The 23522-nt window shown below is 54.1% G+C and overlaps 1 protein-coding gene across 1 annotated transcript; it reads left to right on the forward strand.

Annotated features, from left to right (window-relative positions):
• Window positions 1-1039: 1039 nt before the first annotated feature.
• Window positions 1040-23120, forward strand: mob4 (MOB family member 4, phocein). Its single transcript, XM_041180363.1, has 8 exons — window positions 1040-1114; window positions 11353-11415; window positions 14331-14431; window positions 16501-16543; window positions 19392-19478; window positions 20245-20324; window positions 21780-21891; window positions 22389-23120. Exons 1-8 carry the CDS (start codon window positions 1064-1066, stop codon window positions 22518-22520), a joined length of 669 nt encoding a protein of 222 aa, XP_041036297.1. The 5' UTR covers window positions 1040-1063; the 3' UTR covers window positions 22521-23120.
• The last annotated feature ends 402 nt before the right edge of the window (window positions 23121-23522 follow it).

Genomic DNA, 23522 nt, shown 5'->3' on the forward strand with positions numbered 1-23522 from the left:
CTCCCTCCCTAACAGCACCGTGGGTGTAACTACACCACAGGGGCAAAATCCTGGAACTCCCTCCCTAACAGCAGTGTGGGTGTACCTACACCACATGATACTGCAGCAGTAAAAGAAGGCAGCTCACCCCCCACCTTCTCAAGGGGCAATTAGGGATGGGAAATAAATGCTGGGCCCAGCCAGCGAAGCCCAAATCCTGTGAATGAATAAAAGAAAAAAGTTCTGGTCACCACACTATAGGAAGGATGTGAGTGCACTCTAGAGAGTGCAGAGGAAATTCACCAGAAAGTAGTCTGGACTGAAGCATTTCAGCTACGAAGAGAGACTAGATAGGCTGGGGCTGTTTTCCTTAGAGCAGAGAAGGCTGAGGCACAGGCTGGAGAAGGGGGTGAGAAACTTATCAGCCATGATTGAATGGCAAAGCAGACTCGATGGGCTGAATGGCCTAGTTTCTGCTCCTATGTCTTATGGTCTTATGATTGAGCTATACAGAATTATGAGGGGCATGGATAGGAAGAAACGTTTCCCCTTAGTGGAGGGGTCAATAACCAGGGGACATAGATTCGAGGTAAGGGGCAGGAGGTGTAGAGGGGATTTGAGGGGGGATTTTTTTGACCCAGAGGGTGGTGGAAATCTGGAACACACTGCCTGAAAGGGTGGTAGACGTAGGAACCCTCACAACATTTAAGAAGTATTTAGATGAGCGCTTGAAACGCCGTAGCATCCAGACCTACGGGCCAAGTGATGGAAAGGGACAAGAATAGATGGGTGCTAGGTGGCCAGCACAGACACGATAGGCCGAAGGGCCTGCCTCTGTGCTGAGATGAATATCTGTTTCAGATGGAACACTTGAAACGCCATAACATGCAAGGCTACGGGCCAAAGATGAGGATAGTTAGGAGCTGGATGGCCGAAGGGCCTGTTTCTGTGCTGTATAACTCTACGACTTTAAGGCATTTTAAAAAATTTTCTGTCGGCGGATGTTAAATGCCAAGCCCTGGCCAGGAGGGCAGGACGGCGCCTTTAATTACATCCGGGTACCGCGGACCCAGCCCTGGCAACGATGGCGGCCACCGTCCTCCTCCGAAGGAACCGACCGGGAACCAAAGCCCAGGTAGGAGGCGCAACACCGACAGTGGAGGCCGGCGGCCCGGCAAGAACGGGGTGAACCAACCGGTTTCTTGCCACCATTCCCCCGCCGGTGACAGGGAAACTTTCTCCCGCACACCCTCGGCGGAGGCGACCGAAGTGCACCCCCCCACCCCCTCCATCGGTTGATTGGCCGCGCCCGCACCGGATGTCCCGTTTACGGCCTTGCCAATTGGCCACGACAACTGTCCGTCAAGAGCTGTTGACTACGTAAACACGTAGAGCCGCTGCCTGTCAAGGAGACGTGCACGGTGAATGGTTGTAACCGCAGTCAATCAAGGCGTTTTGGGCGCTCACTGGTTGAACGGCTGTCACTCAGGAAGCCGGCCGCCGCCAATGGGCAGAGCCGTTGTCAACGAACGAAAGTGATTGGTTAGCAAAAGTGCCGGTCGCATGGAGAGCCGGGGAATTGGATAGAGAACTTGTCAGTCAGCAAAGGGAGCGCTCTGATTGGTTACTGCAGCTGCCTGTCCAGGGCTGATGCTCGTGTTGGGACTGATCGGCCGGCAAGTCTAACCGCCCACCTACTGATTGGACGGCGCTGCCGCTGCCACTCAGGGAGCCCTGCGCGCTGATTGGAGCCGGCAGCTGTCAGTCAGAGAGCGGCACAGCCTGATTGGACGGAGCGGCTGCTGAGGGTACAGGGACAAGCAGGCCCCAGGTCTGGCACCTGGGTGAGCAGAGGCGGCATATGAGGCACCCCCAGGGTTAGGGTTAGACACAGAGTAATGCTCCCTCTACACCGTCCCCATCAAACACTCCCAGGACAGGTACAGCACGGGGTTAGATACAGAGTAAAGCTCCCTCTACACCGTCCCCATCAAACACTCCCAGGACAGGTACAGCACAGGGTTAGATACAGAGTAAATCTCCCTCTACACCGTCCCCATCAAACACTCCCAGGACAGGTACAGCACGGGGTTAGATACAGAGTAAAGCTCCCTCTACACTGTCCCCATCAAACACTCCCAGGACAGGTACAGCACGAGGTTAGGTACAGAGTAAAGCTCCCTCTACACTGTCCCCATCAAACACTCCCAGGACAGGTACAGCACAGGGTTAGATACAGAGTAAAGCTCCCTCTACACCGTCCCCATCAAACACTCCCAGGACAGGTACAGCACGGGCTGAGATACAGAGTAAAACTCCCTCTACACTGTCCCCATCAAACACTCCCAGGACAGGTACAGCACGGGCTTAGATACAGAGTAAAACTCCCTCTACACTGTCCCCATCAAACACTCCCAGGTCAGGTACAGCACAGGGTTAGATACAGAGTAATGCTTCCTCTACACCGTCTCCATCAAACACTCCCAGGTCAGGTACAGCACAGGGTTAGATACAGAGTAAAGCTCCCTCTACACTGTCTCCATTCAAACACTCCCAGGACAGGTACAGCACGGGGTTAGATACAGAGTAAAGCTCCCTCTACACCGTCTCCATCAAACACTCCCAGGACAGGTACAGCACGGGGTTAGATACAGAGTAAAGCTCACTCTACACCGTCCCCATCAAACACTCCCAGGACAGGTACAGCACGGGGTTAGATACAGAGTAAATCTCCCTCCACACTGTCTCCATCAAACACTCCCAGGACAGGTACAGCATGGGGTTAGATATAGAGTAAATCTCCCTCTACACTGTCTCCATCAAACACTCCCAGCACAGGTACAACACGGGGTTAGATACAGAGTACACCTCCCTCTACACGGTGCCCATCAAACACTCCCAGGTCAGGAACAGCACGGGGTTAGATACAGACTAGAGCTCCCTCCACACTGTCCCCATCAAACACTCCCAGGACAGGTACAGCACGGGGTTAGATACAGAGTAAAGCTCCCTCTACACCGTCTCCATCAAACACTCCCAGGACAGGTACAGCACGGGGTTAGATACAGAGTAATGCTCCCTCTACACCGTCCCCATCAAACACTCCCAGGACAGGTACAGCACGGGGTTAGATATAGAGTAAAGCTCCCTCTACACTGTCCCCGTCAAACACTCCCAGGACAGGTACAGCACGGGGTTAGATACAGAGTAAAGCACCCTCTACACCGTCCGAATCAAACACTCCAGGACAGGTACAGCACGGGGTTAGATACAGAGTAAAGCTCCCTCTATACCGTCCGAATCAAACAATCCCAGGACAGATACAGCACGGGTTTAGATACAGAGTAATGCTCCCTCTACACTGTCCCCGTCAAACACTCCCAGGACAGGTACAGCACGGGGTTAGATACAGAGTAAAGCTCCCTCTACACTGTCCCCATCAAACACTCCAGGGACAGGTACAGCATGGGGTTAGATACAGAGAAAATCTCCCTCTACACCGTCCCAACAAACACTCCCAGGACAGGTACAGCACGGGATTAGATACAGAGTAAATCTCCCTCTACACTGTCCCCATCAAACACTCCCAGGACAGGTACAGCACGGGGTTAGATACAGAGTAAAGCACCCTCTACACCGTCCCCATCAAACACTCCCAGGACAGGTACAGCACGGGGTTAGATATAGAGTAAAGCTCCCTCTACACAGTCCCCATCAAACACTCCCAGGACACGTACAGCGCGGGGTTAGATACAGAGTAAATCTCCCTCTACACCGTCCCCATCAAACACTCCCAGGACAGGTACAGCACGGGGTTAGATACAGAGTAATGCTTCCTCTACACCGTCTCCATCAAACACTCCCAGGTCAGGTACAGCACAGGGGTTAGATACAGAGTAAAGCTCCCTCTACACTGTCCCCATCAAACACTCCCAGGACAGGTACAGCACGGGGTTAGATACAGAGTAAAGCTCCCTCTACACCGTCTCCATCAAACACTCCCAGGACAGGTACAGCACGGGGTTAGATACAGAGTAAAGCTCACTCTACACTGTCCCCATCAAACACTCCCAGGACAGGTACAGCACAGGGGTTAGATACAGAGTAAATCTCCCTCTACACTGTCCCCATCAAACACTCCCAGGACAGGTACAGCACGGGGTTAGATACAGAGTAAATCTCCCTCTACACTGTCCCCATCAAACACTCCCAGGCACAGGTACAGCACGGGGTTAGATACAGAGTAAACCTCCCTCTACACGGTGCCCATCAAACACTCCCAGGACAGGTACAGCACGGGGTTAGATACAGAGCTAGAGCTCCCTCCTACACTGTCCCCATCAAACACTCCCAGGACAGGTACAGCACGGGGTTAGATACAGAGTAAAGCTCCCTCTACACCGTCCCCATCAAACACTCCCAGGACAGGTACAGCACGGGGTTAGATACAGAGTAAAGCTCCCTCTACACCGTCCCCATCAAACACTCCCAGGACAGGTACAGCACGGGGTTAGATACAGAGTAAAGCTCCCTCTACACCGTCCCCATCAAACACTCCCAGGACAGGTACAACACGAGGTTAGATACAGAGTAAAGCTCCCTCTACACTGTCCCCATCAAACACTCCCAGGACAGGTACAGCACGGGGTTAGATACAGAGTAAAGCTCCCTCTACACCGTCCGAATCAAACACTCCAGGACAGGTACAGCACGGGGTTAGATACAGAGTAAAGCTCCCTCTACACCGTCCCATCAAACAATCCCAGGACAGATACAGCACGGGTTTAGATACAGAGTAATGCTCCCTCTACACTGTCCCCGTCAAACACTCCCAGGACAGGTACAACACGGGGTTAGATACAGAGTAAAGCTCCCTCTACACTGTCCCCGTCAAACACTCCCAGGACAGGTACAGCACGGGGTTAGATACAGAGTAAAGCTCCCTCTACACCGTCCCCATCAAACACTCCAGGGACAGGTACAGCATGGGGTTAGATACAGAGTAAATCTCCCTCTACACCGTCCCAACAAACACTCCCAGGACAGGTACAGCACGGGATTAGATACAGAGTAAATCTCCCTCTACACTGTCCCCATCAAACACTCCCAGGACAGGTACAGCACGGGGTTAGATACAGAGTAAAGCTCCCTCTACACCGTCCCCATCAAACACTCCCAGGACAGGTACAGCACGGGGTTAGATATAGAGTAAAGCTCCCTCTACACCGTCTCCATCAAACACTCCCAGGACAGGTACAGCACGGGGTTAGATACAGAGTAAAGCTCCCTCTACACTGTCCCCATCAAACACTCCCAGGACACGTACAGCGCGGGGTTAGATACAGAGTAAATCTCCCTCTACACCGTCCCCATCAAACATTCCCAGGACACGTACAGCACGGGGTTAGATACAGAGTAAATCTCCCTCTTCACTGTCCCCATCAAACACTCCCTGGACAGGTACAGCACGGGGTTAGATACAGAGTAAAGCTCCCTCTACACCGTCCCCATCAAACACTCCCAGGACAGGTACAGCACGGGGTTAGATACAGAGTAAATCTCCCTCTACACTGTCCCCATCAAACACTCCCAGGACAGGTACAGCACGGGGTTAGATACAGAGTAATTCTCCCTCTACACTGTCCCCATCAAACACTCCCAGGACAGGTACAGCACGGGGTTAGATACAGAGTAAAGCTCCCTCTACACCGTCCCCATCAAACACTCCCAGGACAGGTACAGCACGGGGTTAGATACAGAGTAAGGCGCCCTCTACACTGTCCCCATCAAACGCTCCATGTACAGGTACAGCACAGGGTTAGATACAGAGTAAATCTCCCTCTACACCGTCCCCATCAAACACTCCCAGGACAGGTACAACACGGGGTTAGATACAGAGTAAAGATCCCTCTACACCGTCTCCATCAAACATTCCCAGGACAGGTACAGCACGGGGTTTGATACAGAGTAAAGCACCCTCTAAATTGTCCCCATCAAACACTCCCAGGACAGGTACAGCACGGGGTTAGATACAGAGTAAAGCTTCCTCTACACCGTCTCCATCAAACATTCCCAGGTCAGGTACAGCACAGGGTTAGATACAGAGTAATGCTTCCTCTACACCGTCTCCATCAAACACTCCCAGGTCAGGTACAGCACAGGGTTAGATACAGAGTAAAGCTCCCTCCACACTGTCTCCATTCAAACACTCCCAGGACAGGTGCATCACGGGGTTAGATACAGAGTAAAGCTCCCTCTACACCGTCTCCATCAAACACTCCCAGGACAGGTACAGCACGGGGTTAGATACAGAGTAAAGCTCACTCTACACCGTCCCCATCAAACACTCCCAGGACAGGTACAGCACAGGGTTAGATACAGAGTAAATCTCCCTCCACACTGTCTCCATCAAACACTCCCAGGACAGGTACAGCATGGGGTTAGATATAGAGTAAATCTCCCTCTACACTGTCTCCATCAAACACTCCCAGCACAGGTACAACACGGGGTTAGATACAGAGTACACCTCCCTCTACACGGTGCCCATCAAACACTCCCAGGACAGGTACAGCACGGGGTTAGATACAGAGTAATGCTCCCTCTACACCGTCCCCATCAAACACTCCCAGGACAGGTACAACACGAGGTTAGATATAGAGTAAAGCTCCCTCTACACTGTCCCCGTCAAACACTCCCAGGACAGGTACAGCACGGGGTTAGATACAGAGTAAAGCACCCTCTACACCGTCCGAATCAAACACTCCAGGGACAGGTACAGCACGGGGTTAGATACAGAGTAAAGCTCCCTCTATACCGTCCGAATCAAACAATCCCAGGACAGATACAGCACGGGTTTAGATACAGAGTAATGCTCCCTCTACACTGTCCCCGTCAAACACTCCCAGGACAGGTACAACACGGGGTTAGATACAGAGTAAAGCTCCCTCTACACTGTCCCCATCAAACACTCCAGGGACAGGTACAGCACGGGGTTAGATACAGAGAAAATCTCCCTCTACACCGTCCCAACAAACACTCCCAGGACAGGTACAGCATGGGGTTAGATACAGAGAAAATCTCCCTCTACACCGTCCCAACAAACACTCCCAGGACAGGTACAGCACGGGATTAGATACAGAGTAAAGCTCCCTCTACACCGTCCCCATCAAACACTCCCTGGACAGGTACAGGACGGGGTTAGATACAGAGTAAATCTCCCTCTACACTGTCCCCATCAAACACTCCCAGGACAGGTACAGCATGGGGTTAGATACAGAGTAAAGCTCCCTCTACACCGTCCCCATCAAACACTCCCTGGACAGGTACAGGACGGGGTTAGATACAGAGTAAATCTCCCTCTACACTGTCCCCATCAAACACTCCCAGGACAGGTACAGCACGGGGTTAGATACAGAGTAAATCTCCCTCTACACTGTCCCCATCAAACACTCCCAGGACAGGTACAGCACGGGGTTAGATACAGAGTAAATCTCCCTCTAAACCGTCCCCATCAAACACTCCCAGGACAGGTACAGCATGGGGTTAGATACAGAGTAAATCTCCCTCTACACCGTCCCCATCAAACACTCCCAGGACAGATACAGCACGGGTTTAGATGGAGAGTAATTCTCCTTCTACACCGTCCCCATCAAACACTCCCAGGACAGGTACAGCACAGGGTTAGATACAGAGTAAAGGTCCCTCTACACTGTCCCCATCAAACACTCCCAGGTCAGGAACAGCACGGGGTTAGATACAGAGTAAAGCTCCCTCTACACTGTCCCCATCAAACACTCCCAGGACAGGTACAGCACGGGGTTAGATACAGAGTAAAGCTCCCTCTACACTGTCCCCATCAAACACTCCCAGGACAGGTACAGCACGGGGTTAGATACAGAGTAAAGCTCCCTCTACACTGTCCCCATCAAACACTCCCAGGACAGGTACAGCACGGGGTTAGATACAGAGTAAATCTCCCTCTACACCGTCTCCATCAAACACTCCCAGGACAGGTACAGCACGGGGTTAGATACAGAGTAAAGCTTCCTCTACACTGTCCCCATCAAACATTCCCAGGACAGGTACAGCACGGGGTTAGATACAGAGTACACCTCCCTCTACACCGTCCCCATCAAACACTCCCAGGACAGGTACAGCACGGGGTTAGATACAGAGTAAAGCTCCCTCTACACTGTCCCTATCAAACACTCCCAGGACAGGTACAGCACGGGGTTAGATACAGAGTAAATCTCCCTCTACACCGTCCCCATCAAACAATCCCAGGACAGGTCCAGCATGGAGTTAGATACAGAGTAAAGCTCCCTCTACACCGTCCCCATCAAACACTCCCTGGACAGGTACAGCGCGTGGTTAGATATAGAGTTAATCTCCCTCTACACCATCCCCATCAAACACTCCCAGGACAGGTACAGCACGGGGTTAGATACAGAGTAAAGCTCCCTCTACACCATCCCCATCAAACACTCCCAGGACAGGTACAGCACGGGGTTATAAAAAAAATAAAGCTTCCTCTACAACGTTAACATCAAACAATCCCAGGACAGGTACAGCACGGGGTTTGATACAGAGTAAATCTCCCTCTACACTGTCCCCATCAAACACTCCCAGGACAGGTACAGCACGGGGTTAGATACAGAGTAAATCTCCCTCTACACCGTCCCCATCAAACACTCCCAGGACAGGTACAGCACGGGATTAGATACAGAGTAAAGCTCCCTCTACATTGTCCCCATCTAACACTCCCAGGACAGGTACAGCACGGGGTTAGATACAGAGTAAATCTCCCTCTACACCGTCCCCATCAAACACTCCCAGGACAGGTACAGCACGGGGTTAGATACAGAGTAAATCTCCCTCTACACCGTCCCCATCAAACACTCCCAGGACAGGTACAGCACGGGGTTAGATACAGAGTAAAGCTCCCTCTACACTGTCCCCGTCAAACACTCCCAGGACAGGTACAGCACGGGGTTAGATACAGAGTAAATCTCCCTCTACACCGTCCCCATCAAACACTCCCAGGACAGGTACAGCACAGGGTTAGATACAGAGTAAAGCTCCCTCTACACCGTCTCCATCAAACATTCCCAGGACAGGTACAGCACGGGGTTAGATACAGAGTAAAGCTCCCTCTACACCGTCCCCATCAAACCCTCCCAGGACAGGTACAGCACGGGGTTAGATACAGAGTAAAGCTCCCTCTACACCGTCCCCATCAAACACTCCCAGGACAGGTACAGCACGGGGTTAGATACAGAGTAAATCTCCCTCTACACCGTCCCCATCAAACACTCCCAGGACAGGTACAGCACGGGGTTAGATACAGAGTAAAGGTCCCTCTACACTGTCCCCATCAAACATTCCCAGGACAGGTACAGCACGGGGTTAGATACAGAGTAAAGCTCCCTCTACACTGTCCCCATCAAACACTCCCAGGACAGGTACAGCACGGGGTTAGATATAGAGTAAATCTCCCTCTACACCGTCCCCATCAAACACTCCCAGGACAGGTACAGCACGGGGTTAGATACAGAGTAAAGCTTCCTCTACACTGTCCCCATCAAACATTCCCAGGACAGGTACAGCACGGGTTTAGATACAGAGTAAAGCTTCCTCTACACTGTCCCCATCAAACATTCCCAGGACAGGTACAGCACGGGGTTAGATACAGAGTAAAGCTTCCTCTACACTGTCTCCATCAAACACTCCCAGGACAGGTACAGCACGGGGTTAGATACAGAGTACACCTCCCTCTACACCGTCCCCATCAAACACTCCCAGGACAGGTACAGCACGGGGTTAGATACAGAGTACACCTCCCTCTACACCGTCCCCATCAAACACTCCCAGGACATGGGTTAGATACAGAGTAAAGCTCCCTCTACACCGTCTCCTTCAAACACTCCCAGGACAGGTACAGCACGGGGTTAGATACAGAGTAAAGCTCCCTCTACACCGTCCCCATCAAACACTCCCAGGACAGGTACAGCACGGGGTTAGATACAGAGTAACGCTCCCTCTACACCATCCCCATCAAACACTCCCAGGACAGGTACAGCACGGGGTTATAAAAAAAATAAAGCTTCCTCTACAACGTTAACATCAAACAATCCCAGGACAGGTACAGCACGGGGTTTGATACAGAGTAAATCTCCCTCTACACTGTCCCCATCAAACACTCCCAGGACAGGTACAGCACGGGGCTAGATACAGAGTAAAGCTCCCTCTACATTGTCCCCATCAAACACTCCCAGGACAGGTACAGCACGGGGTTAGATAAGTGTAAATCTCCCTCTACACTGTCCCCATCAAACACTCCCAGGACAGGTACAGCACGGGGTTAGATACAGACTAAAGCTCCCTCCACACTGTTCCCATCAAACACTCCCAGGTCAGGTACTGCCCGGGGTTAGATATAGAGTAAATCTCCCTCTACACCGTCCCCATCAAACACTCCCAGGACAGGTACAGCACGGGGTTAGATACAGAGTAAAGCTCCCTCTACACTGTCCCCATCAAACACTCACAGGACAGGTACAGCACGGTGTTAGATACAGAGTAAATCTCCCTCTACACTGTCCCCATCAAACACTCCCAGCACAGGTACAACACGGGGTTAGATACAGAGTAAAGCTCCCTCTACACCGTCACCATCAAACACTCCCAGGACAGGTACAGCACGGGGTTAGATACAGAGTAAAGCTTCCTCTACACTGTCCCCATCAAACACTCCCAGGACAGGTACAGCACGGGGTTAGATACAGAGTAAAGCTCCCTCTACACCGTCCCCATCAAACACTCCCAGGACAGGTACAGCACGGGGTTAGATACAGAGTAAATCTCCCTCTACACCGTCTCCATCAAACACTCCCAGGACAGGTACAGCACGGGGTTAGATACAGAGTAAAGCTCCCTCTACACCGTCCCCATCAAACACTCCCAGGACAGGTACAGCACGGGGTTAGATACAGAGTAAAGCTCCCTCTACACCGTCCCCATCAAACACTCCCAGGACAGGTACAACACAGGGCTCGGTACAGAGTAAACCTCCCTCTACACTGTCCCCATCAAACCCTCCCAGGACAGGTACAGTACGGGGTTAGATACAGAGTAAAGCTCCCTCTACACAGTCCCCATCAAACATTCCCAGGACAGGTACAGCACAGGGTTCGGTACAGAGTAAAGCTCCTTGAGGTGCTCAATGTTCCACCCATATCCCCCCATTTCACCCTTGCTCCATTCCCCCAGTTCACTGCCCTGAGGCTGTACCTGCTCTTTGCTATTTCATGGGTTACTGTCGAAACCATTCATCGTGTTGCTGTCTGACTTGATTTCTTTTCTTATTTCTTCTAGGACTTTTACAGCTGGCCTGATGAATCGCTGGACGAGATGGACAGTACCCTGGCTGTCCAGCAGGTGTGGAACCCTCCCTTACCCTGTAACAGCGGTCACCTGATTTCCCTCTGGCCAGGGGTCTGATGTCGGCGTTAGGATGGGTTAAATGCACTGTCTGGTGTGTGATGATCGAGCCCGTGTGTTTAGGGCAGTAAACTGGTGTCCTTCACCGTCTGTGCCAGCATTTGCTGTCAGTGGGTCACTTCCCAATTGCAGTTCTTTGGGATAGGCACCCAGTGATATCCTGTTAGTCAGACCCACAGAGAGCCCTGCAGACGCCTGGAGAGGCAGAATGCAAACAAAACATTGCTGCATTCTCTGTGACAACGGGCTGCTCGATAACGCTAATGGCTAAAGGGCTTTAGAATTACACCCTGAAGGGCCATTCGTAATAGACCACACTTGGAGCACTGTGCACAGTTCCGGTCTCCGTATCCCTGGGTTAGACCACACCTGGAGCACTGTGCACAGTTCCGGTCTCCGTATCCCTGGGTTTGACCAGACTTGGAGCACTGTGCACAGTTCCAGTCTCCGTATCCCTGGGTTTGACCACACTTGGAGCACTGTGCACAGTTCCAGTCTCCGTATCCCCGGGTTAGACCACACTGGGAGCACTGTGCAGAGTTCCGGTCTCTGTATCCCTGGGTTAGACCACACTCGGAGCACTGTGCACAGTTCTGGTCTCCGTATCCCTGGGTTAGACCACACTTGGAGCACTGTGCACAGTTCCGGTCTCCGTATCCCTGGGTTAGACCACACTCGGAGCACTGTGCACTGTTCCGGTCTCCGTATCCCTGGGTTAGACCACACTTGGAGCACTGTGCACAGTTCTGGTCCCTGTATCCCTGGGTTAGACCACACAGGGAGCAATGTGCACAGTTCCGGTCTCTGTATCCCTGGGTTAGACCACACTGGGAGCACTGTGCACAGTTCCGGTCTCCGTATCCCTGGGTTAGACCACACTCGGAGCACTGTGCACAGTTCCAGTCTCTGTATCGCTGGGTTAGACCACACTTGGAGCACTGTGCACAGTTCCGGTCTCCGTATCCCTGGGCTAGACCACACTTGGAGCACTGTGCACAGTTCCGGTCTCCGTATCCCTGGGTTAGACCACACTTGGAGCACTGTGCACAGTTCCGGTCTCCGTATCCCTGGGCTAGACCACACTCGGAGCACTGTGCACAGTTCCGGTCTCCGTATCCCTGGGCTAGACCACACTCGGAGCACTGTGCACAGTTCCGGTCTCCGTATCCCTGGTTTAGACAACACTGGGAGCACTGTGCACAGTTCCGGTCTCCGTATCCCTGGGTTAGACCACACTCGGAGCACTGTGCACAGTTCCGGTCTCCGTATCCCTGGGCTAGACCACACTCGGAGCACTGTGCACAGTTCCGGTCTCCGTATCCCTGGGCTAGACCACACTCGGAGCACTGTGCACAGTTCCGGTCTCCGTATCCCTGGGTTAGACCACACTCGGAGCACTGTGTACAGTTCCGGTCTCCGTATCCCTGGGTTAGACCACACTCGGAGCACTGTGCACAGTTCCGGTCTCCGTATCCCTGGGTTAGACCACACTCGGAGCACTGTGCACTGTTCCGGTCTCCGTATCCCTGGGCTAGACCACACTCGGAGCACTGTGCACAGTTCCGGTCTCCGTATCCCTGGGTTAGACCACACTGGGAGCACTGTACACAGTTCCGGTCTCCGTATCCCTGGGTTAGACCACACTGGGAGCACTGTGCACAGTTCCGGTCTCCGTATCCCTGGGTTAGACCACACTCGGAGCACTGTGCACAGTTCCGGTCTCCGTATCCCTGGGTTAGACCACACTCGGAGCACTGTGCACAGTTCCTGTCTCCGTATCCCTGGGTTAGACCACACTCGGAGCACTGTGCACAGTTCCGGTCTCCGTATCCCTGGGTTAGACCACACTCGGAGCACTGTGCACAGTTCCTGTCTCCGTATCCCTGGGTTAGACCACACTGGGAGCACTGTGCACAGTTCCGGTCTCCGTATCCCTGGGTTAGACCACACTCGGAGCAGTGTGCACAGTTCCAATCTCCGTATCCCTGGCTTAGACCACACTCGGAGCACTGTGCACAGTTCCGGTCTCCGTATCCCTGGGCTAGACCACACTCGGAGCACTGTGCACAGTTCCAATCTCCGTATCCCTGGGTTAGACCACACTCGGAGCACTGTGCACAGTTCCGATCTCCGTATCCCTGGGTTAGACCACACTCGGAGCACTGTGCACAGTTCCGATCTCCGTATCCCTGGGTTAGACCACACTCGGAGCACTGTGCACAGTTCCGATCTCCTGCCAAAAGAAAGGTTGAACAGGCTTGGATTCTTTTATTCTTTTCTCTGGTAAAAAGAAGGCTGAGGGGGTGGATGTGGAGAAGATTCCACATGTGGGGAGCGGGAGGGAGTAGTGAGTGGTCGAGGCGAATAGCGTTGATGTATTGAAGGGTGAGGAAGCTGGATAAACACGACGGAGTAAAGGAATGGAAGGATATGTTGACGGGGGTGAGGTGAAGTCGGGGGTGGGGGTGGGGAGGGGGAGGCTCGTGTGGAGTATGCAGCAGATGGGCCGAATGGCCTGTTTCCCTGCTGTGAAATTCAGTGTAATAATTTTTCTTGTCCATGAGGAGATGAGGCAGGGAGAGCAGGAATGATTTGATCTTGGTCTATGTGTCTTGGCAGGAGTGGGAACTGACTGCTTTTAATGTCAGGAGTGGTGCAGTTCAACACTCACTGAGATATAGGGCTGCTTCCTTGAGGATTTCAGCCTGCTCCCTGTTTTATTGGTGTGGGGATGGAGTGAGGAGACTTTTTCATTTCACTCCTCCTCCTGGTTGATTACTGTGACTGCGCCCGACCTGAAATCACCCCCTATCTTCCATATAAATCTTCCCTCTCCTCCCATTCCTCTACAGTACATCCAGCAAAGTATTCGAGACGATGCCTCAGACATTGAGAAGATTCTGGAGCCCCCGGAAGGTCAGGATGAGGGGGTCTGGAAATATGAACACCTCAGGTAGGACGTGTGTTACTACTCTGGGCACTCAGGCTGAGAGAGCGAGAGGTCGCACTGCATTATCACTGGGGGGAACAAGACACAGAGTCTGTAAGTGCCGGAGGGGGTTACAGAGATAGGGAGGTGTGTAGGGGCAGGAGGAGGTTACAGAGATAGGGAGGGTTGTAAGGTCTGGAGGAGCTTACAGACATAGGGAGGGTTGTAGGGGCTGGAGGAGGTTACAGAGATAGGGAGGGTTGTAGGGTCTGGAGGAGGTTACAGAGATGGGGAGGGGTGTAGGGACTGGAGGAGGTTACAGAGATCGGGAGGGTTGTAGGGGACTGGAGGAGGTTACAGAGATATGTAGGGTGGTAGGGTCTGGAGGAGGTTACAGAGATAGGGAGGGGTGTAGGGGCTGGAGGGGGTCACAGAGATAGGGAGGGTTGTAGGAGCTGGAGGAGGTTACAGAGATAGGGAAGGTGTAGGGTCTGGAGGAGGTGACATAGGGAGGGGTGTAGGGGCTGGAGGAGGTTGCAGAGATAGGGAGAGTGGTAGGGGCTGGAGGAGGTTACAGAGATAGGGAGGGTTGTAGGGGCTGGCGGAGGTTACAGAGATAGGGAGGGGTGTCGGGACTGGAGGAGGTTACAGAGATAGGGAGGGGTGTAGGGACTGGAGGAGGTTATAGAGATAGGGAGGGTTGTAGGGGGCTGGAGGGGGTTACAGAGATAGCGAGGGTTGTAGGAGTTGGAGGAGGTTACGGAGATAGGGAGGGTGTAGTGTCTGGAGGAGGTTACAGAGGTAGGGAGGGGTGTAGGGGCTGGAGGAGGTTACAGAGATAGGGGTGTAGGAGCTGGAGGAGGTTACAGAGATAGGGAGGGGTGTAGGGTCTGGAGGAAGTTACAGAGATGGGAGGGGTGTAGGAGCTGGTGGATGTTAAAGAGATACGGAGGGTTGTAGGGGGCTGGAGGAGGTTACACAGATAGGGAGGGGTGTAGGGGCTGGACGAGGTTACAGAGATAGGGAGGGGTATAGGGGCTGGAGGAGGTTACAGAGATAGGGAGGGGTGTAGGGGCTGGAGGAGGTTACAGAGATAGGGAGGGGTGTCAGGGCTGGAGGAGGTTACAGAGATAGGGAGGGGTGTAGGGGCCGGAGGAGGTTACAGAGATAGGGAGGGGTGTAGGGCCTGGAGGAGGTTCCAGAGATAGGGAGGGGTGTAGCGTTTGGAGGAGGTTACAGAGATAGGGAGGGGTGTAGGGCCTGGAGGAGGTTACAGAGATAGGGAGGGGTGTAGCGTTTGGAGGAGGTTACAGAGATAGGGAGGGGTGTAGGAGCTGGAGGAGGTTACAGAGATATGGAGGGGTGTAGGAGCTGGAGGAGGTTACAGAGATAGGGAGGGGTGTAGGGACTGGAGGAGGTTACAGAGACAGGGAGGGTTGTAGGGACTGGAGGAGGTTACAGAGATAGTGAGGGTTGTAGGGGCTGGAGGAGCTAACAGAGATAGGGAGGGGTGTAGGGGCTGGAGGAGGTTACAGAGATAGGGAGGGTTGTAGGGGCTGGTGGGCGTTACAGAGATAGGGAGGGGTGTAGCGTTTGGAGGAGGTTACAGAGATAGGGAGGGGTGTAGGTGCTGGAGGAGGTTACAGAGATAGGGAGGGGTGTAGGGGGCTGGAGGAGGTTACAGAGATAGGGAGGGGTGTAGGGCCTGGAGGAGGTTACAGAAATAGGGAGGGTTGTAGGGACTGGAGGAGGTTACAGAGATAGTGAGGGTTGTAGGGGCTGGAGGAGCTTACAGAGATAGGGAGGGGTGTAGCGTTTGGAGGAGGTTGCAGAGAAAGGGGGGGTGTAGGGCTGGAGGAGGTTACAGGAGCCACTAGAGAATAGTGGGGAGCTGGTAGGATTTTACCATCTGCATTATGAGTGTGCTGATACATCTACCCGTGCAAAGACCAGGAATCCCTCCTGGGCCTGTGAAACTCGCCTGACCCAGTGGAGGGCTCAGCTTTAACGGGTAACTGACACCTCATGTTCTGCCCTGCCCTGGTCCATTGTCTCTAAGCTGATAACTCCCAGTTTTCTGAATTTTATTTCAGGCAGTTCTGTCTTGAGCTCAACGACTTGGCTGTCAAACTACAGGTGAGTAAACCTCCTCTTTGCAAATGAACATATCGAGGAGTTGAACTCTTCAATAGAGGATGAGTGGTTTTTAATTCTTTGTGTGTGTGTGTGTGTCAGTGTGTTTGTCTGTTTGTGTGTGTGTGTCTGTCTGTGTCTCTATCTCTGTCTGTGTCTGTGTGTCTGTGTCTGCCTTACTGTGTGTGTCTCTCTGTCTCTATGTGTCTGTCTGTCTGTGTTTCTGTCTGTCTGTGTCTGTGTGTGGGTTTTCTGTGGATAAGAGAAGGCTGAGGGGATGAGCTGATAGAGATCTTTATAATTACGAAGGGTTTTCGATAGGGTGGGCATAGAGATGATGTTTCCACTTGCGAGGGCTGGTGGGGAGAGAGACTGGAACTCAGGGGCCATCAATAAAAGACAGTCACTAATCAATCCAATCGGGGGAATTCAGGAGAAACTTCTTTACCCAGAGAGTGGGGAGAATGTGGGACTCACTCCCGTGGGGAGCGGGGAGAATGTGGGACTCCCTCCCGCGGCGAGAACGTGGGACTCGCTCCCGCGGGGAGTGGGGAGAATGTGGGAATGGCTCCCACGGGGAGAATGTGGGACTCGCTCCCGCGGGGAGTGGGGAGAATGTGGGACTCCCTCCCACGGGGAGAATGTGGGACTTGCTCCCGCGGGGAGCGGGGAGAATGTGGGACTCGCTCCCGCGGGGAGAATGTGGGACTCACTCCCACGGGGAGAATGTGGGACTCGATCCCACGGGGAGAATGTGGGACTGGCTCCCGCGGGGAGCGGGGAGAATGTGGGACTCGCTCCCGCGGGGAGAATGTGGGACTCACTCCCACGGGGAGAATGTGGGACTCGATCCCACGGGGAGAATGTGGGACTGGCTCCCGCGGGGAGTGGGGAGAATGTGGGACTTGCTCCCGTGGGGAGCGGGGGGAATGTGGGACTCGCTCCCGCGGGGAGTGGGGAGAATGTGGGACTCGCTCCCACGGGGAGAATGTGGGACTCACTCCCACGGGGAGAATGTGGGACTCGCTCCCACAGGGAGCTGGGAGAATGTGGGACTCACTCCCGCGGGGAGCGGGGAGAATGTGGGACTCGCTCCCGCGGGGAGAATGTGGGACTCGCTCCCGCGGGGAGAATGTGGGACTCGCTCCCACGGGGAGAATGTGGGACTCGCTCCCGCGGGGAGAAGGTGGGACTCGCTCCCGCGGGGAGAATGTGGGACTCGCTCCCGCGGGGTGAATGTGGGACTCGCTCCCGCGGGGAGAATGTGGGACTCGCTCCCGCGGGGAGAATGTGGGACTCGCTCCCGCGGGGGAGAAGGTGGGACTCGCTCCCGCGGGGAGCGGGGAGAATGTGGGACTCACTCCCGCGGGGAGCGGGGAGAATGTGGGACTCGCTCCCACGGGGAGAATGTGGGACTCGCTCCCACGGGGAGAATGTGGGACTCGCTCCCGCGGGGAGAATGTGGGACTCGCTCCCGCGGGGAGCGGGGAGAATGTGGGACTCGCTCCCGCGGGGAGAAGGTGGGACTCGCTCCCGCGGGGAGAATGTGGGACTCGCTCCCGCGGGGAGAATGTGGGACTCGCTCCCGCGGGGAGAATGTGGGACTCGCTCCCGCGGGGAGAATGTGGGACTCACTCCCGCGGGGAGCGGGGAGAATGTGGGACTCGCTCCCACGGGGAGAATGTGGGACTCGCTCCCGCGGGGAGTGGGGAGAATGTGGGACTCGCTCCCGCGGGGAGAATGTGGGACTCGCTCCCGCGGGGAGAATGTGGGACTCGCTCCCGCGGGGAGAATGTGGGACTCGCTCCCGCGGGGAGAATGTGGGACTCGCTCCCGCGGGGAGAATGTGGGACTCGCTCCCACGGGGAGTGGGGAGAATGTGGGACTCGCTCCCACGGGGAGAATGTGGGACTCGCTCCCACGGGGAGAATGTGGGACTCGCTCCCGCGGGGAGAATGTGGGACTCGCTCCCGCGGGGAGAATGTGGGACTCGCTCCCGCGGGGAGAATGTGGGACTTGCTCCCGTGGGGAGCGGGGAGAATGTGGGACTCGCTCCCGTGGGGAGAATGTGGGACTCGCTCCCGCGGGGAGAATGTGGGACTCACTCCCGCGGGGAGAATTTGGGACTCACTCCCGCGGGGAGAATTTGGGACTCGCTCCCACGGGGAGAATGTGGGACTCGCTCCCGCGGGGAGAATGTGGGACTCGCTCCCACGGGGAGAATGTGGGACTCGCTCCCGTGGGGAGCGGGGTAGAATGTGGGACTCGCTCCCGCGGGGAGTGGGGAGAATGTGGGACTCGCTCCCACGGGGAGAATGTGGGACTCGCTCCCACGGGGAGAATGTGGGACTCGCTCCCGCGGGGAGAATGTGGGACTCGCTCCCGCGGGGAGAATGTGGGACTCGCTCCCACGGGGAGGGGGGAGAATGTGGGACTCGCTCCCGCGGGGAGAATGTGGGACTCACTCCCGTGGGGAGCGGGGAGAAGGTGGGACCCACTCCCATAGTGGGTGGTCGAGGCGAATTGCGTCGATGTATTGAAGTGGGGGGGAAGCTGGATAAACACACGACGGAGAAAGAAATAGACGGACATGGTGATGGGGGTGGGGGAGATGAAGTCGGGAGGTAGCTCGTGTGGAGCAAAAACACTGGCACGGAGGAGATGGGCCGAATGGCCTGTTTTTGTGCTGGACAATTCTATGTAAGCCCAGGGAGAGGAACTAGGTCTGTTGTTTAGAGAAAGAGACTGTGATTTTAAAAATATATTTATATATATTTAACCCTTGGGTAATTATGGGATGCATTGTACGAGGCAAGGCATGTTTTACCTCCTTATCTCCCGGTCTCCACAGGGCGAGTGTCACTCCGACACATGTACCCAGATGACAGCTACCGAGCAGTGGATATTTCTGTGTGCAGCACACAAAACCCCGAAGGAGGTGAGCACATTCGCTCTGACACTGAGGCCATTCAGCAAGGCCTGTTCTCTGAAGTTAACACTTGTCTTCTCTTCCCTGACTTCTACCAATGGAACATAGAAATGGGAATAGTCCATTCAGCCCTTTCCAGCCCGCTCCCTCCCCATGTAAGATCACGGCTGACCTCCTACCTGGACTCCACTTTCCCCGCCCTATCCCTCGATTCCCTTAGTGTCTGAAAACCTATTGCTCCCACAGTCCCGGATATACTCGTCAACGGGGCATCCACTGGGGTGGAGAATTCCAAAGACTCACCAACCCTCCGAGTGAAGACATTTCTCCCCGTCTCAGTCCGAAATGGCCGAGCCTTTATCCTGAGACTGTGACACCCCCCTCCCCCCAACTCCTCCCCTGGTTCTAGACTCTCCAGCTGGAGTGTGGGGGAGGGGTAGAAACAGTCTCAGCATCGGCCCTGTCAATTTTAGACGTTTCTCGTTCTTCTAAACCCCAGAGATCATCGGCCTGTTCCGCTCGATCTCTCCCCCCGTGGGACAACCCCTCTCATCCCCGGGAATCAGTCTAGTGAACCGAGGTCCCCATCACCCCGATTGAGGTGGATGTCCCCGGTGTGCTGCGCGTCCGCATTCCAGTGCCACCTGAAGTGACATCCAGATTAACCAGTTGTCCGTCTTCTCGATGTTTGTGGGATCTGCCTGTGCGCAGCCTAGTTGTGAAATTGTCCTGGGCATGCCTGATTGTGCTCTCTCTCTCTCTCCCCCATTCTCAGTGTCCTGCTATCGACTACACCAGACACACGCTGGACGGTGCTGCCTGTCTGCTCAACAGCAACAAATACTTCCCCAGCAGGTAAGGTGGCAAAGGAAGCCTTGTCGGGGTAGCTTTGGTTTGTGGTAGAGATTATACTCCCCTTTGAGGGAGAAACTGAGCCCTCGCTTGTGGTTGTGAGGCTCTGAAAATTGTGCCCGGCCAAGGGCTCCTTCGACAGCGCCGCCCCAAACCCACGACCTCTACCGTCGAGAAGGACGAGGGCAGCAGACACATGGGGAACACCACAACCTGCAAGTTCCCCCTCCCAGCCACTCACCATCCCGACTTGGGAATATATCGGCCGTTCCTTCACTGTCGCCGGGTCAAAATCCTGGAACTCCCTCCCTAACAGCGTCGTGGGTGTACCTACACCACCCTGGACAAAATCCTGGAACTCCCTCCCTAAGAGCGCCGTGGGTGTACCTACACCACACGGGACAAAATCCTGGAACTCCCTCCCTAACAGCGCCGTGGGTGTACCTACACCACAGGGACAAAATCCTGGAACTCCCTCCCTAACAGCGCCGTGGGTGTACCTACACCACAGGGACAAAATCCTGGAACTCCCTCCCTAACAGCGCCGTGGGTGTACCTACACCACAGGGACAAAATCCTGGAACTCCCTCCCTAACAGCGCCGTGGGTGTACCTACACCACACGGGACAAAATCCTGGAACTCCCTCCCTAACAGCACCGTGAGTGTACCTACACCACACGGACAAAATCCTGGAACTCCCTCCCTAACAGTGCGGTGGGTGTATCTACACCACACACAGGGACTGCAGCGGCTCAAGAAGGCAGCTCACCCCCCACCTTCTCAAGGGGCAATTAGGGATGGGCATAAATGCTGGGCCCAAGCCCAGCGACCCCACCCCCCCCCCACACCCCATGATAGCATTAAAGAGAAACCCTGGAGATATATGGCTATGTGAAGCATGATTGCTGAGATTAGAAGTAGCAGTGTATTGGCTGTGACTGGGCATTGCAATTGGACAGCACTTGTTGAACAATTCTGAGTGCACCAATTTAAGATACAGTCATCAGTTGTGCTCGTAATGAGTCTCATTTACATTCACTAGCAGAGACATGCATTCTTGAGCAAGGATCCATGCTCTGTAAACTAAAGAAATATGCACCTCTATCGAATTACCCGGCAATGTGGGGGGGGCCTGTTGTTCCCTGTTGCTTTCTCCATGGCAACGCCTTGGCCAATCAGGGTTGACCTGCCAGCCAATCCGTATGCTTTTCTCCTGCAGTATAAATTGTTGTGATAGTCTGAAATTTGGCCGCCTTGTGTTTGTCCTGATGAGTGCAGGATGAGCAGCTTCACTAGCATGTCTCCCCTTTCAGTCGTATTCAAGTTCTGTACTGCCTAACAGCTGTGTTTGTGTGTAATATATATATATATATATATATATATACACTCCCTGTCCACTCTCCTCTCCCGTGGCTTTGTGTGCCCGCTGTTTACTATTCTCTCATCACCCTGTCTAGGGTGAGCATTAAGGAGTCGTCCGTGGCCAAGCTGGGCTCTGTCTGCCGCAGGATTTACCGGATCTTCTCACACGCATACTTCCACCATCGCCAGATCTTTGACGACTACGAGGTGAGTCCAAGGTCCATGGCCGACCCCTCTTTGGTTCCTCCACCTCGTCATTCCCGACTTGCTAGCGAGTGAAATTTATAAACAAACGAGTGGACTGTTGGCGGTATGGGGATCAGCGTGTCTGGTGTGTGTGTGTGTGTGTGTGTGTGCGAGCATGTGGAGGATGGGATAACTCGTCCACTTAACCCCAGCTCTCTTGCCGGCTCCGTTTAGCTCCGAGTGGTTCAGTATGGTGGTGCCGTCGGCTGCAGTGAGCTGCAGCTGGGAGCCATTTTCTCCTCCCTCTTCCAGCAGCTTGTCCTGCTCCACGTCACCTCTGCTGATTCTCACCGGAATGGTCCTTGAAGGATTTGGTGCCTCATGCACCATCAGGAATGGGGGCGTTGAGGGGTGGGGTGGGGGTTTCTTCTGGAGCTGTAGCCCAAAGGTGGGGTGGAGGGGGCCAGGTTGGGGTTAACATAGGGCCGCTGAGCTAATGCTGCCCCGTCCTTTCACAGAACGAAACCTTCCTCTGCCATCGTTTCACAAAGTTTGTCATCAAGTACAACCTGATGTCGAAGGACAACCTGATTGTGCCGATCCTCGAGGAGGAGATACAGAACGCCACAGCCGGAGAGAGCGAGGCCTGAGCAAGCACGCATGCACACACAGAAACCCAGCAGTGAGCCAAGTGTCCCCCCTCCAGCCATTCTTCCTTCCCCCCCACCCCACCCCACCCCACCCCTCCAACCACAGTCCTCTGCCTTAACCTTTCCCTTCAGTGGCAGACCCGCCGAGTTGAGGGTCTCATGCTGACAGACGGGTGGAGGTGGAGGAACACCAGCTGGACAGAGGGAGGCACATGCCCATCCCATAACCTCGCCTGACCCCAACTCCTTTCCGATTTCCTGTTTAATTTGGTGTCTGTTCGTCTATCCAGAAGGGTTAGGGTGAATCCCTATTGATGGTCTCTGTGTTTCATTCTGTTGGCTCTCTTCCTGCACTGACAGTTATTTATATAAAATTATCATTGCTCTGCATTCTCTTCCTCTATTCCAAAATCACATAATCATGGTTTTAAGGAAAGACCAGTCCGTTTGTTACCATTTGGGTCCTTGCTCACTCTGGGAGCGTTTGATGGGGACAGTGTAGAGGGAGCTTTACTCTGTATCTAACCCCGTGCTGTACCTGTCCTGGGAGTGTTTGATGGGGACAGTGTAGAGGGAGCTTTACTCTGTATCTAACCCCGTGCTGTACCTGTCCTGGGAGTGTTTGATGGGGACGGTGTAGAGGGAGATTTACTCTGTATCTAACCACGTGCTGTACCTGTCCTGGGAGTGTTTGATGGGGACGGTGTAGAGGGAGATTTACTCTGTATCTAACCCCGTGCTGTACCTGTCCTGGGAGTGTTTGATGGGGACGGTGTAGAGGGAGCTTTACTCGGGATCTAACCCCGTGCTGTACCTGTCCTGGGAGTGTTTGATGGGGACAGGGTAGAGGGAGATTTACTCTGTATCTAACCCCGTGCTGTACCTGTCCTGGGAGTGTTTGATGGGGACGGTGTAGAGGGAGCTTTACTCTGTATCTAACCCCGTGCTGTACCTGTCCTGGGAGTGTTTGATGGGGACAGTGTAGAGGGAGATTTACTCTGT

This window comes from Carcharodon carcharias, chromosome X, assembly GCF_017639515.1.
Source record: "Carcharodon carcharias isolate sCarCar2 chromosome X, sCarCar2.pri, whole genome shotgun sequence".
Classification (NCBI taxonomy): Eukaryota; Metazoa; Chordata; class Chondrichthyes; order Lamniformes; family Lamnidae; genus Carcharodon; species Carcharodon carcharias.

Excerpts from the sequence above, each read along its gene's own strand:
- mob4 (XM_041180363.1), top strand. The coding sequence starts at position 1,064 with ATGGCGGCCACCGTCCTCCTCCGAAGGAACCGACCGGGAACCAAAGCC. Across the intron at positions 14,432-16,500 it reads TGGAAATATGAACACCTCAG|GCAGTTCTGTCTTGAGCTCA; the intron begins GTAGGACGTGTG and ends ATTTTATTTCAG. Across the intron at positions 20,325-21,779 it reads AACAAATACTTCCCCAGCAG|GGTGAGCATTAAGGAGTCGT; the intron begins GTAAGGTGGCAA and ends CACCCTGTCTAG.